The sequence below is a fragment of the Haemorhous mexicanus genome, chromosome 4 (genome assembly GCF_027477595.1).
Source record: "Haemorhous mexicanus isolate bHaeMex1 chromosome 4, bHaeMex1.pri, whole genome shotgun sequence".
Classification (NCBI taxonomy): domain Eukaryota; kingdom Metazoa; phylum Chordata; class Aves; order Passeriformes; family Fringillidae; genus Haemorhous; species Haemorhous mexicanus.
Genome location: NC_082344.1, coordinates 61,824,096 through 61,837,988, shown reverse-complemented (window position 1 = coordinate 61,837,988; position 13,893 = coordinate 61,824,096). Strand labels below are relative to the sequence as shown.

General features: G+C 37.3%; 1 protein-coding gene across 4 annotated transcripts in view; it reads right to left on the bottom strand.

Annotated features, from left to right (window-relative positions):
• FAM184B (family with sequence similarity 184 member B) overlaps positions 1-8,718 on the bottom strand; it is a 36,799-nt gene extending 28,081 nt beyond the window's left edge. Inside the window, exon 1 of one of the 4 annotated variants that reach the window (XM_059845106.1) lies at positions 7,961-8,718. In XM_059845106.1, the coding sequence (XP_059701089.1) occupies positions 7,961-8,095 (135 nt within the window). In that variant the 5' untranslated portion in view covers positions 8,096-8,718. The remainder of the gene's footprint in view (positions 1-7,960) is intronic. The other 3 variants (XM_059845104.1, XM_059845103.1, XM_059845105.1) reach the window with 3 other exon arrangements.
• Between the last annotated feature and the right edge of the window lie 5,175 nt (positions 8,719-13,893).

Below are 13,893 nucleotides of genomic sequence, written 5' to 3'. Positions count from 1 at the left end.
GCACATTTTTTGACTCTTTCTGCTTCCCCCTTTGTTTCAGGAGGAACAAAGTTTAAATTTAATTCAAGAAAAATAGCACAGGTACATTTATTTGATCCCATCTTTCACCTTTTTATTTTTCTGCTTGGTGTAGTGTAATACTGAACACAGAAAATGGTATTTCAGTGGTTTATGTATTGCACCCAATCACTCAAGTGTGATCTAACACAAAATGAACTATGATCTAAATTTTACTAAAGAGACATCCAGCTGTCCCTCATTTGCATTTTACAGTTTCTAATAAGCCACAAGAATAATTGCCAGGCAATTTAAGAATTATGAAGATAAAACTATATTACAAGAATATTTCCACAAGCAGAGCAGGTGCTAAAAAAGACACCAACAATTTCAGTACAGAAAAAATATGCTGTAGAACCACAAAAGTTAATTGGGGGTCTAGGAAGTGTCTTGAGTGCAATAAGAGTCACAAGACTAATCTGTGTTGTATAAACCCCAAAAATGTCTCCAGAATGACTGAATTTGTTTGTTTAGCTCTAACCACTCTGTCAGATGTATAATGTGAAAGAAGTAGAGGACCTGTGACAAATTTATGTCCTCTGTCTATTGTTGTCACTGTAGACTAGGTGAATTTTTGGTACACAAGTGAAGTCATCAATTCTGTGTCTACAGAAGAAAAAAAGACCTTATTTGCATGGAATTCACTGATAATTTATCTCTGGTTTTTGTTACATATCAAGCTCTTCTAGGATATGTAACCTGTCTAAAACTCATGGAAGTTTGATTTCAATTATGCTTCGAAAATGCGAGCTAATGCATTTCACCAACCAGATTTAAATCCAGTGGTGATAGAATTCATTTGCCAAAATAACACTGTATTTTGTTAAATGTTTCATTATATCCCAGACTTTTAAAGAACTTGAAAGATTCTACATTGCAGACACATGTTCAGTGCTTTCAAGGGTTTTGTTGGTTTTTTAAAATTATTCTAGATATTTACCTGAAATTTTATGGTTCCAAACTACCTTCTGATTTGCAGATTACAATAAAGCAACATTGTCCAATTTTACAATAAATACAGTACCCAAAGAGACTTGTCAAATATCTCACTTGATTCCCATATTTCCTAGTTTTATTTACTTTAAATATAGTAGTATTTAGAAGTCTTGCAAATATAAGTTGCAGAACTGCTGATTTAATTACAGCTTGAGGTGGAAGAGATTTTTCCCAAAAAAATACATGGTTTTGTAGAAACAAATATTATAATTTATTTAAAACACAATATTTATTGCAAGTTTTGCCCTTTATGTAGATATGTGAGAAACATAGATAAAATGAGTCCTGTTTCTTCCTAATCCAAACTAAAGAATTATACAGATTGGATAAAATTCTTACTCTCCTGTAGTTTGCATTCTCAGAGAGGATTTTTAAAAATTTAAAATATTCTTTATACATTCTAGATACTTTGCTAATTAAGAAAAGAAACCATCAGAACCCTCAGGTATCTATGAATTTATAATATCAGTTTCTGCTACTACAGGCCCCAAAATTTTAGTTCTTGCTGCAGCAAGCATATCCAACTAAAAGATCACAGGGATTCAAGAGGTGATTGTAAAATATATTGAATAAAAATCCAGTTAGTGCAAGGAAGTATTAAGATACTCTGCCAGTCTCTGGAAAATCTCACAGACCAATGAAGGCAATGAAACTTTAGACAAGAACACCAGAGGCATGTTATATTCCTGTAAGTCTCTGGGCACCATCAGAATCAGGCTATTGTCCCAGACAGACCTAAGCACAGTGTTTTTTAAAAGACATTTTTGTTTTGGCTTCTCTCTTCCTTTTCAAAGCACCATCACTGGACTCCAAGTCAACATAGTGTTATGAAGCTAAAGGGCTACATAATAACATATATCATAATACTACACTGTTACTTAGGTACCCAGGATATTTTTACAGAAACATTTGTAACAGTAAAGTGGAGCTAGATTGAATACAGCCGCTACTCACATTCCCATTTCAGGAAGATACTCTTATTAAGCATATGCTAGACACATTCTGGGATTTCATCAATGGTCATAAAACCAAGAAAGTTTAACCACCATTTATCATCAGAAAAAGTGGAAGCAGTCTGCAAAGAGTGCAGCAGCAATGCATTGTTGCAATGCTATGTCCTGTAGTCTACAGAAAATTAATTATTTTTATTAAATACTAAGGGATATAGATATCTCAGTAAAAACATTTCAACATTGTAAAACATGTAAAAGAATTAGCTATAGTTCTTAACAGCCTTGTTGTCAAATTCTAGTACTCTCTCTTGCTGAATGAAAAAAAGTAAAATAATCAACTGCAGGCTCATATTTACATTTAAAGGAAGCTCTTCTATAACCCTCTAAGAGGGTTATATAGTTACAACCAGTCAGTGCACAATCTGTATGCTACAGATGCTGTAGCTTCCAAAGATAATTAAAACAGAAGACTCCACAGGTAGTAACCTGTTCTAAGTTAAAACTGTGCTTATTTCAGGTACCTAAAAACCAAGTCAGACAAAGTTCTAAATGACAACCACATTAAAAAAATATAATCTTCCTTCAGAAGAATTTCACCCAGGTCATTAACGTAAGAAAAAAAAATCCCTATTTGAAAGCAGTCAGGCAGTTTGTACTTTCTTTATAAAATAAAGGCAATATTTCCTTAGAAACAGAGTTGTGTGTGTTCTGCTGTCTCCAAGCTTTGGAAGACAAATGAATACACATGAAGTAACAAACCACGTTTGAACCAGCACAGAGAAGTTTGAGCTATTGTGCCCACTGGGGGGTTGGATAAATTAACTCAGACTTGGTACTGCTCTAACTGCATTCACAGATTTCCTGCCAGCTTTAAGCACAAGCTCACATGTCTATCTGCTTCTACTTAAAAACACAGGTTAAGTAGTTTTCAGAACCAGACTAAATACATTCTGTTTGTGTAGAGGCAGGAAAAACAGTGAAAGACTTAACATGTTTAAAATATGACTGTAGAGGTGGCAACAGAGAGAGTTCTACCTCAGTGTTACAGGTGTTTTAATAAAACATAGAAAATCTTTTAACTAATGAGGATGTGATCACTGAGGGGGGGGGTGGGGCAGGAAGAACACGATACTTTATGGAAGAAAAGGTATTTTATATACAATATTCAATACAATATTCAAGCCTAAAATACATAGCTCAAAATATTTACATGAGAATGTCTTCAACTGACTTCTAATTTGGGTATAATTTTCACAATTGTAAAACACTGCATGTACATACTGGTTAAAAGAAATATTAGGGGAGAGGTACTACTATAGTGTCACTGAAAAAGGGACTTTTAAATATTTATTACCATAAAAAAAAAAAAAGAAAGAACATGAAAAAGCTATGAGCTCGCAACTTTCTTTTGTGCAATTAATGGATCATTAGATATTTTATTGCCTATTGTCTGTAATTTGCATATTAATAATATGCAAAACATGTTGTATATAAACATTAACTAGTATTCATTGATAAAGAGACTTGAATTCATTATGTAGTCTCCGTTATAAAGTAGTCTTGAGTTGTCAGTTACTAAGACCATTAGATTTTCTGCAAACTTGATATAATTAGTGCCAAATTTGTATGGTAAGGAAGTAATTCCATACATAAATTCTTATCCCTTGAATTAATTTAAATAATAATTTCTAGCTATCCAAATAAGATACTAGGCTTTTTCCTAATAGAAATATGGCTTTAATACTGGTTTTGACTAGCTGATCAACACAATTTTATGACAATGTACATGCATTTAATAATACAGGAGTTCCTTTTTAGGGAGGAACTTTCTGTAAGAAAAAACATAGTAATAACAAGTTAAGAAATCAGCCTGCACATTCTTGTCAGCTCATAGGCAAAAATAATGCCAGCTTTGGTAGCAAATTGTACACAAAAATAATGAAAACAAATACATCAAAAAGAACTTGGGGATATGGATGGCTGATTTTGTTGGTCTTGTTGGGACATAATTTAAGCAGTTTTATAAATAGATTATATTTGCCTACATATAAATAAATTTTTATATTCCTTGCCCAAAGGAAAAATACTTTTGCTCCAAAAGCATGATTCTAGTTTTTATTCTATTCTATTTTGCTTTATTTTTGTAGAATATTGAATATGTCTCTAGAGAGCTGAGATCAAAAAGCCTCAAGCACACAGGAGAGCTCTGGTAGCATAATAACTAAGTGCACAGCAGCTGAACCACTGTAAGCACTGGTTACTGAGTACTGCTAACACATGACAGCAAACAAGGTCAATAAACTTAAACTATGTGAAAAAGGCCACATTTTTCAACAGGAATATGAATAGACCACAGAAGTGTTCTGTTAGAGTTACCCAGCTGTAAGGTGCTTCCAGAATAAACCAGTAAAATTTGATCATATTTCATGTCTAAAACCAAGAAATCTCTGATAGCTTTATGGCAAATAAAGCAGGAAAGGTTGAAAGATTTAATATATAGCCCTGCTACAAGACACTGCAGTGGGGTACACAGTTTATGCCCTCACACACGTGCCAGGTCACTTGCTAATTCTTCAGTAAATTTCTACCCACAAGAGTGAAGCTAACAGAACTAAATATGAGCATATTAGTGCAGAAGTCAGCCATCCCTCCCTTAAACAACGAAGGAAAGAGGGTTTTGCTTTTCTGGCTGATTTTGCACTGAAGCTTATTAAATAATGGTCATATTTTCTACCTTGCTGACTGAGCTGAGGGGCTAAACCTCCTAGTGACTGCTGGTGAAAGGCAGTCAGAACATGTAACATTTTGAACTGCTCCACACAGAGTCATTAAGGAACATCTGCCTATGTTGCTGCTTCTGGAAGAGGAACACACTTGCTTCCCTCTGACATTTCTTTCCCCTAAAGGGAAAAAAGGGTTTGCAAGCGCATTTTACCAGCAATTAACTTTTCCTTGCATCAGCACTCTCTTCCTCTGTTACAATTCACAGTATCCATACATACACAAAATTTTTGAAAGACTACTCGACTTTATTTTTCAGTAACAATATACTTGACCAGTAATACTGCAATTTAAAATGTGCTTCTTACAACAAGGCTCCCAGATTTGCAATAGAGAGTCAGATGAACCCTGAGGGGAAAAAAGTACTTGAGAATAACTGTTTTTTCTCATTAAAAAATACCCCTCCATTGGTATCCAGGAATTAGTTTCTAAGAAGGAAACAGAACTAGTTTGTTGCTTAGGTAGCTCTCTGATCACCAGGTACTGTCACCTTTCTAAGTATTCATATTAGGCTTGGTTTCAGAACTGCAGTCCAGAACAGCAGGTTTTGTTTGAGCCTCCCTGGCAGAGATTTGAAAAGAAGCCTGAATAACATGGATATCTGCAGTGTTGCAGCTAGTTCCTGTCAGCCCTGTCTAAACTGCCTCTGTTAATGAAAGATCCTCAACACTCTTCAAGAGTTCATTTGAATTTCTCATCCTATTGCAAGTAGAAAGGACTATGCTGAGAAACCATAAGCACATGAAAATCCCTTAATAGCCAGTAGATGTTACAAATCCATACCTTGAGGTAGCAGGGAGTGACACCCCAAGCCTCATAAAAGTCACCATGCATCTTAAACTCCACATCATTGCTAAACAGATACAGAAGTACAAAGAACTGGGAAGCCTGAAACAGCATGCCATGAGTCCAGTGTCTGATGGAGAAGTTTGAATGTCATTATTGATATTACTTAATAACTACTACAAAGTCATGCATTCTGCTACAATCAAATGTAATACATATACACCCATTTCAAGAGAAGTGAGCTACAAAAAAGTGAGCTAGCAGTCTGTGGTTCAAAGCAAACAAAATATTGATAAAGGTTTGTATTTTTTGTGGCTACAGCCAAAAATGTGCAGAACAGAAAAAATGCATGACTGAAGGTATGAAAACTTCCTATATTCTACCTCTACAAAATCAGAAATAGCAAGGCAGTAGAATGGGAGCAGCTCTCAGAGTCTCTGCCCAAATTACCTGCTGGGATTCCCTGGATCCCTCTATTCCCCTAACCAACACCTTAAGACATAATCAGCACTACAGGCAAGGACAGAAACTCATCACCTCACCCAGTTTGGTTCCTGTCGATACTTTTATGTACTTCTTTGCCTTTGAGAGTAGCAAGAGGCCTCTAGTGACTATGTAACAAAGAGAATGGAAGTCAAGATCTGTATCTTACACCTAATTTACATATTTTGTATTCATCTCACCTGGCACAACACTGAGTAGAGGAATAATAAGATCATTATCTCCTCATCAATGAAAATCTACAGTCACTGAGACAGAAAGCTGCAGCTGTGCAACAACACACAGCAGTATTGCATACTGGGTTAGAAACAAAAAGGAAAGTACTGTGGGTCATTTAAATTCAGAAGGGATTTTATTATAATCATTCAGACTGTAATATAACCAAGAAAACAGTGCTTTAAAAGGGAACTCTCAAAATTCCTGGGCCAAATTTACTATAACAAATTTCCCATATAGCCATTTTTCAGTTGATCTGGTGTCAAATTTTTCTTCTTATGTGCTTGCTTTTGGCACTGCATTAGTCTACACAGAATTCAGAAGGGAAAGCATGTGATTTAAATTCCAGTTGTGCCATGAATTCTCTGTAAGTGTAGTGTTATTGCAGAGAAAATTGCTTCCTAAAAGCCACATTCCAAACAAGAATTATTTGCTTTCCAGAAGTATTTTTTGAGCTTCAGGTATAAATCATCTTTCTTTCAGATAACTGAAAAGCATCTAGAGAGGAAATTCTATCAAAACTAAAGAAATCAATCCATACATACTTTAACAGCAGAAATTTAGCAAAAGACATCTGAAGAAATGACTTCAATAAAATTATGCAATGTATGGGCAAAAGTATTGCCCATACATTGGGCAATAATGTAAGGATTATGTTGTGCACAAATTCTACTAAAACATACAATCAAAGAACCTGTAAAGTAAGTATTGGTATAGTACAGATGGTATAATATAGGAAGTATATGTAATTAGAGGTAGCTCTTGTTTATGTATTGATGCACATGATGTACATTATCATGTACAGTTATGAGAATGATAGCACTGCAACTAGTAAGCCATTCTAACTTGAACATCTAAATTACTTCATATTATTCTTTGACCTGTATTTTCAGTCAATTTTTTTTTTATTGCTAATAATCTCTATCAATTGCAGGGAGGTTACAGACCATGTAAAAGCTGCATTAGTAAACAAGGGTAGTAAATAGGTTTTCCTCACTGACAAAGATGCAGCATAAGAATAGGTTAATAGACAACTGCCATTTCCTACACACTTTCTCTTATTTCTAACACGGTGTGGAAAATATCGAAGAGTTCAGTATTGAGTAAAAGTTTTAAGTACAATATACCACGTAATTTAGTCCTGTCTCTTCTCCACCTCTTTTTACAAACATCATTTAAAGTACCTCTTCTTATGCACATCAGGAACAATTAGCTGCGAGTCAGAGTACTACTGTTCTGTAGTACCACGCGTTGGCTGCAGCTTTGCAATAATATTACTTGAGAACATATAAAACTCAAATTACTTGCAGTCTTCGTAATTCTAGAAGCAAAGCGGATACTGTCAATCCCTCTCAACAGCTCCCAGACAAACCCCGAGTCGTCGCGGAGCTGGAGCTCTTCCCGTTATGGTCGCACGGTAATTAGAGCAGCTCAGTGCGAGGCGTCCATCGGCTGCCACAAAGGCAACCCCTAAGGATGAGCTGCAGCCCCCGCGGGGGAACTGTGCGCAGGGAAGTTTGTGCGCACCGATGTTCTCGGCAACAGCCTAAAAAGAGAGGAGACGCTTCTCTTCCCTCCTCTCACACAGAGGCACCAGAGGAGACAATTCCCTGACACCCCCGGCCAGGGCAGCCTCACCTCCCTGGAAAGACTGCAACAGCGAGACTTACCTTAGTGAGCTGGGCAATCTTCTTGCACATTTTCACGTGCATTTCCCGATTGCATTCCTCTGCCGAGCTGCTGCGAGCGGCTTTAGATCCATTGCAAGTCCCGGGCTGATGAATGTTGTTTATGCCAGAGGCCATTAGGCTTGAATTTTAATCACGTCTGTCTGCGTACGCCCCGGGTAGCGCGATCCCGGCCTCGCTGCTCGGCCCCCGGCTGAGCGCACCCACAGCCCCCGGCGCTGGACGAACTTCAGCCCCGACCAGGGCACGCTCCAGCCTCTGCCGCTCCCCCTCCTCTGCACATGTCCCAGTCCTTCAGCAGAACACCCAGGCGAGCAAGCAGAGAACAGCAAGTGCAAGCGTCCTGATTGGGATTTTTTTTTCCCTCCCCTTCTCTTCAAATGGTTGGGCTTCCGCCAGGAGAACACGCCAGCGGCTGGGTGCTACAAATTCCCCACTGGAGACGCTAAGGCAGCCTAGAGGCAGTAGCGCAGACATTGCCGGGGATCTGTTGTAGTAGAGATTGCCTGAAGATCAGATCATGTTGCCTTAAGTGTCAAAGGACTGCAGAGGCCATCTGAGAAGAGAGTGTTGGCACCTTTCACAAGCTCTTGTTATTTTGGCAATCCTCTCTAAACCAGGATGTGCCCATAGGTGATGGAAAAACCTCTGCTCAGTTTTTGCTGCTGTGTGCAGATTGGGAGCGGAGGGGCCCACGAGCACAGCTGACTCCTGGAGCTGTGTCCAGGATCCGGTCTGCCTGCCTTATCCAAGGAGACTCCATTCCCTTATACTAAATGCACTGGAAAGGTGCCTGAAGAAAACTGACAGTATTACAGGTCTTTCTTTCTTTCTTTTTTTTTTTTTTTTTGTTTAAATTTTTTTTTTATTGTGCTTACTGTTTCAAAGAGATCAAGCTTGGACATGTAAAATAAATAAAGGAACAGAAAAAGAAAAAAATACACACACAAAAATGGGAAGCTATTAAGATAAGGGGATTTTTTAAGAGACTGCTTCAGTGAAGTGTTATACAAGAAGAAAACTGTTGGTGAACACGTTTAAACAAGTCTAGAAGAGAAGGAGTAGGAGAAGGCCAAGTAGGGGGAAGTAAGAGAGGTAGAAAAGAGGAAAAGGGAGAAAGAACAGCTAAGGGAAGCCAAAGAGCTGCCCAACACCCCTCTGATGTGTCACTGCAGCCAGTGCAAGAGACCCCATGGAAAAGCCGAGGGATCTACCTCAGGCCCTACTGATTTGCAGCCAGCCAGAGGGGTCAGGAGGCTGCTTCTGCCCTGCTGCCCCTGCCTGGAAAGGCAGGCAGCTTTCCAGTCTGCCAGATCTCCTGGCAGCTCTTGCCATCCTTCTTGGGTGAGAAGCTTCTACTTCGCTAGTGGTGGGTTTAAAAAAAGAGCTTTTTGAGGACAATCAGAATTGAGGAGGAAGATTATCTGGTGTCAGTTAATGGTAGGGCAGAAGGAAAACAGAAAAACCTTGGTGATGGTAAAGAGAGACAAATAATTGTTAAGAATAACACTCCTAAAAGGAAAAGACCAGGGCAGAAGAATACCTATAAGGCAGTGGGGAGAAGGAACACCGTAAAGATGTAAGAAGACCTTGGGACAGGGACACCAAACCCTTGATTGCCAGGAGAAAAGGAGAGACACTAAATCTCCAGAGGCAGAAAGAGTCTTCACTCTGGGAATGAGAGGAAATGAAGACTGAGAAATGCAATGTATAAATGAAAATGATCACAGTTGCTGAGAGATGCTAAGCAGAGAAATGATGTTTAGGCCAGAAAGAGCATTTATAAGAAAAGGTGAGAAACAGATCCTTGCCCAAAGGAATGACTAAGTACAGTTTCTTTGTTCACTGGCACTAGTGTCCAAGATGCTGCTGGAACTTCTTCTCTAACTAGGATGTAGGGACATGCCACTGCTAACTGTCTGATATCTGCTAAGACACGTACTCACACATAAGTTTAACTCTGCTAATATTTTATACTACCTTATTTATCTGGTCATCAATTTGAGAAAAAGCCTAGGAATTTAATTATATGTAAGATTTTGATTAAATTGACAAGCTTATTAGGACAATCAAGAGAAGAGCAAGGGCTGGAGCAAAGTCATAACACATTGTTTCCTCAGAAAAAAATAGAACAAACCAAGTGAAAATAGAAATCAAATTAAGAAAATTGCAATAGGTTTTAAAGTACTTACAAGAAGTTACCTGTGTTATCACACAGGTGGACAGTAACATTTATGGTTCAATTAAACACTAGACCTGAATGCAGGAGTAGATAGAGACTTGAAACACTTATATGGGGAGAGCAGAGTAGCACAGATCTTCAGATACATTGGAAAAGAAATAAACTACTGAGATATCTTCAAGCACACTGTTTATAAATTTTGGGGAAAGAACTTGAGAATTTGGTACAATATGGTGTTTTGGCAGAACATAATTTGCCACTGGTGAAGTAGTCTCAGTCCAGACAAGACTTCTCAGATAATACTTCAAATCCTGGAAAAGTTTCAATCAGATCTCATGCACCAGAAAATGCAACAAAAGAAAATAAATTCACAGATGACTCAAGTTCATTAGTTTCATTACTCAAAAAACCCAACTTAGTATCAAGAACAGAATTTCAGCAGATAATGCCAGAATGTTTCAATGAGCATTTAGCTTTTTTTTTTCCCTGTAACTGATCTAGGAATCACCTATAAATAAGATGACAAAACAAGGATGTCACAAAGCATAATCTAAATGTGTACTATACAAATATGGATTTTGTGAGAATCACATGGAACACAAGTAAATTGCAGAATATGTCTGAACTTGGGGCAGTAGAGAGCAAAACCAGTTTAAAATAAACATCAAAAATCTAACCAGAAAATGCATACACTTTTGCTTGAATTATTATTGCTGCATTAATTTTTTGTTAAAAAAAAAAGTGAGAGAAGGTGGTAATGTCACTACAGTTTTTATAAGTCTTTGGTTAACTGTACACAGGTTTGGAGCTTTGCTGTTCAGATATATTAACTAATTTCCTTTCTGTAAAAAACCCAAAAAAACATACATGAGCAAAACACTATAAGCCTTCTGTTTTTGATACCTCCTGCTTGTTGAACACTCAGACTACATAATTTCTCTAATCTCCTGACTAGCTACTAGTTACTATTAAAAGAGCCATACCCTCAAATTCCAATCAATAAAAAAATATACTTCTGTTGTAAATGTTTAATACATATGTTTGCACCTTTGTTTAACACATTGCAGACAGTTTTCCTAAAACATAGTTAATACAGCCCAATTCTTTCTCTCTTTGTCTGAACACCAGTGCTCAGTTTGTTTTTTTATTTTTTAATATACAACAGCAAAGTTAAACTGATTCCCTGGATTACATTCTACTGCTGTTTTGCAGTCCAACAAAGTTTGCCTCTGAAAATGGTAGAACAAGAGTGAGTCAATAACTGTCATGTTATGTGAGAGCAGCATGGGGCCCAGGGCACCTGAGCTAGTGGGTGGCACCCCTGCCCATGGCTGTGCTGGGGTGGCAGCAGGAATTAGATGATCGTCAAGGTTCCTGCCAACCCAAAACTTCCTCTGATTCCATGTTTCAAACGAAAAAGCTGTTAAGTCAGTTTTACTAAAACTGACTTAAAACCTCTCAACTTAGTGTGTCAGTAAAGGAAGATATACCCCCGAGATTCTAATTCAATTCCTAAATCACTATCCTCATTTTTGATCTCCATTAACATTCACTTCGGTCCTAGAGTACCTTTTTGATCCCAGAACAGAGAGTACAGGAACTATTTTCTCTTTTTTTGACAAGAGGGGGGAAAAAAAAGGGAAATAAGGATAAAAATAACAGTCAAAAGACTCATAAAAGTTATGCTGCTCACCTAATTCACTAATCCATTTCCAATAAAACTTGTTTTGGGATTGAGTGCAAGAAAAATGACAAATATGAAGTGTTGCCACTGATACATCTTGAGTAATTACCCATGTTATACATAGTTACATATAAAAATATTATGTATAACTACTTTATATTTTTAATTTCTCCCCACCTCATAAAACAGACAGGACTCCAAAAACAGCAGAAGGGCTACTGATTTCCTCATTGACTGAAAACATTAACTATTCAAAAATGCATACACAATTTTATAGCTGACTTACATATATACAAGTTTTGGAAGAATGTGGCGGACATAAACACAAATTCTCTTGCATGATGATGGCTTAATTATGGATGAAACATTATTATGTTTATGTTTTAAATATGGAAACTGGAACCAACCAGACACATCAGATATAAAAGCCCTTGAACACCTAACAGGATAGGATCAACTTCCATTTTTTGCTACTTCTATTTTTTATCCAGTGACCTACATTTAATATTACCACAAAGTAACTGGCATGCAGCAAGTTTGGCTTACCCTGTGGCACTATATTTGCTCACATAACAGCACCAACAAAGGAAAGAGAATCTAGAACAGTGAGTCATGAGAATTAGATCATGGCAGATAAGGTCACTACTTCAAAGGACAAGGAAAAAAGCTGGAATTAATAGAGTGCATTACCCTCTAGGGCTCAGAGCCCCATTCAAGGTTCAGAATTTCATACTTCTTTTCTGGCTAGAACACTGGCTATAACCTTTGGGGCTTCATTACATCCTTGCCCTCCTAGTCAGTCATTATATCCATCCCTCAGGAAGCAGCTGGTCCTCACTGAGCCCCCACAGTTAGTTCAGCAAGAAACTGAAGGTGCAGGGCAGAGCTGGAATGGATTCCTGGCTCCAGGCCTCAGGTGAGGCAGGTCAGGACTCATTAAAGCTGATCCATGCTGTCAAGGCTGCATTAAAGTAAGCTGTTAAAAACTAGGATGGCAACACTTCTATCAGCTGAACAAGTTATCTGGTACCACAGAAACATGACCAGCATTTGTGATCCTACTTCAGCATGTTATTTGCCTACACATGAAATAACAATTGTACTGAGAATTTTCTATTTCTGTCTGTAAACAAAAAGCCTAGCAGAAATATTTAAAGCAGTCTGTAAGAAATAAATCTCACATCCTAGACGAAATCCATGGTAAGGGACAATGAGGTATTCTCCAGGGAAGGTCTTCTGTAGACCTGAGATGCAGGTAGGCACAACTGGGATGCTAAATATGTGAATCAAAAATCATTCCGTTTGCATTAGGATTTCACTTAAAATAACTCTCCTGTGTTTTTTAATGCCACAAGAATCACAAAGGTTTGTCTGCTCATCTTCCTGTTTGCATCTTCTTGTCCACAGCCAGGGATTCTATTGCAGAAAAAAAATCTATGTGAAGTAAAAATACATTAAATAGAAAGATTGTTATACATTGTATTTCCCTACAAAATTTAATCTTAAAAAAAAGTTCAAGATATTGATGATTTGCAGTTGATTGTAGTGATTTTTTATAGTGATTATTTCTCCAAGATAAAATGAAAACTTTTAGAAAAAATGTTAACATGTAAGATTCTGTGTTATTATTGTATTTGTGCATATAGAACCAATTTCCTACTCTCTAGGAGCATGTGGTGATTAGGCCTGATCCGTATATTTTAGAAGTTAATAAAAAATATAAAACTCACCTTTAAAATGGGGGTATCTTTTTTAAACATACACAAATGCATGGTAGTATAATATGTCAGGGAAAAAAAAACCCTCTGGCACATATTTAAATTATTTAGAATTTATTTTTAGCTATAAAAGAAAATACTTTTTCTCCAGCTGCTGCCCTCCATTCTTCACATACAGCTCATACATATCCCATAATCCTTGACACCATTGTAAGGAGGAAATAATTCCAATTATTTGGTTGATTAAAATCTGCTTCTTAAATATACTACGAAGATTCAGATCTAGAACAAGACTGACCCCTAGTGTTTTTCTTTTTTTTTTTCTTAGTTT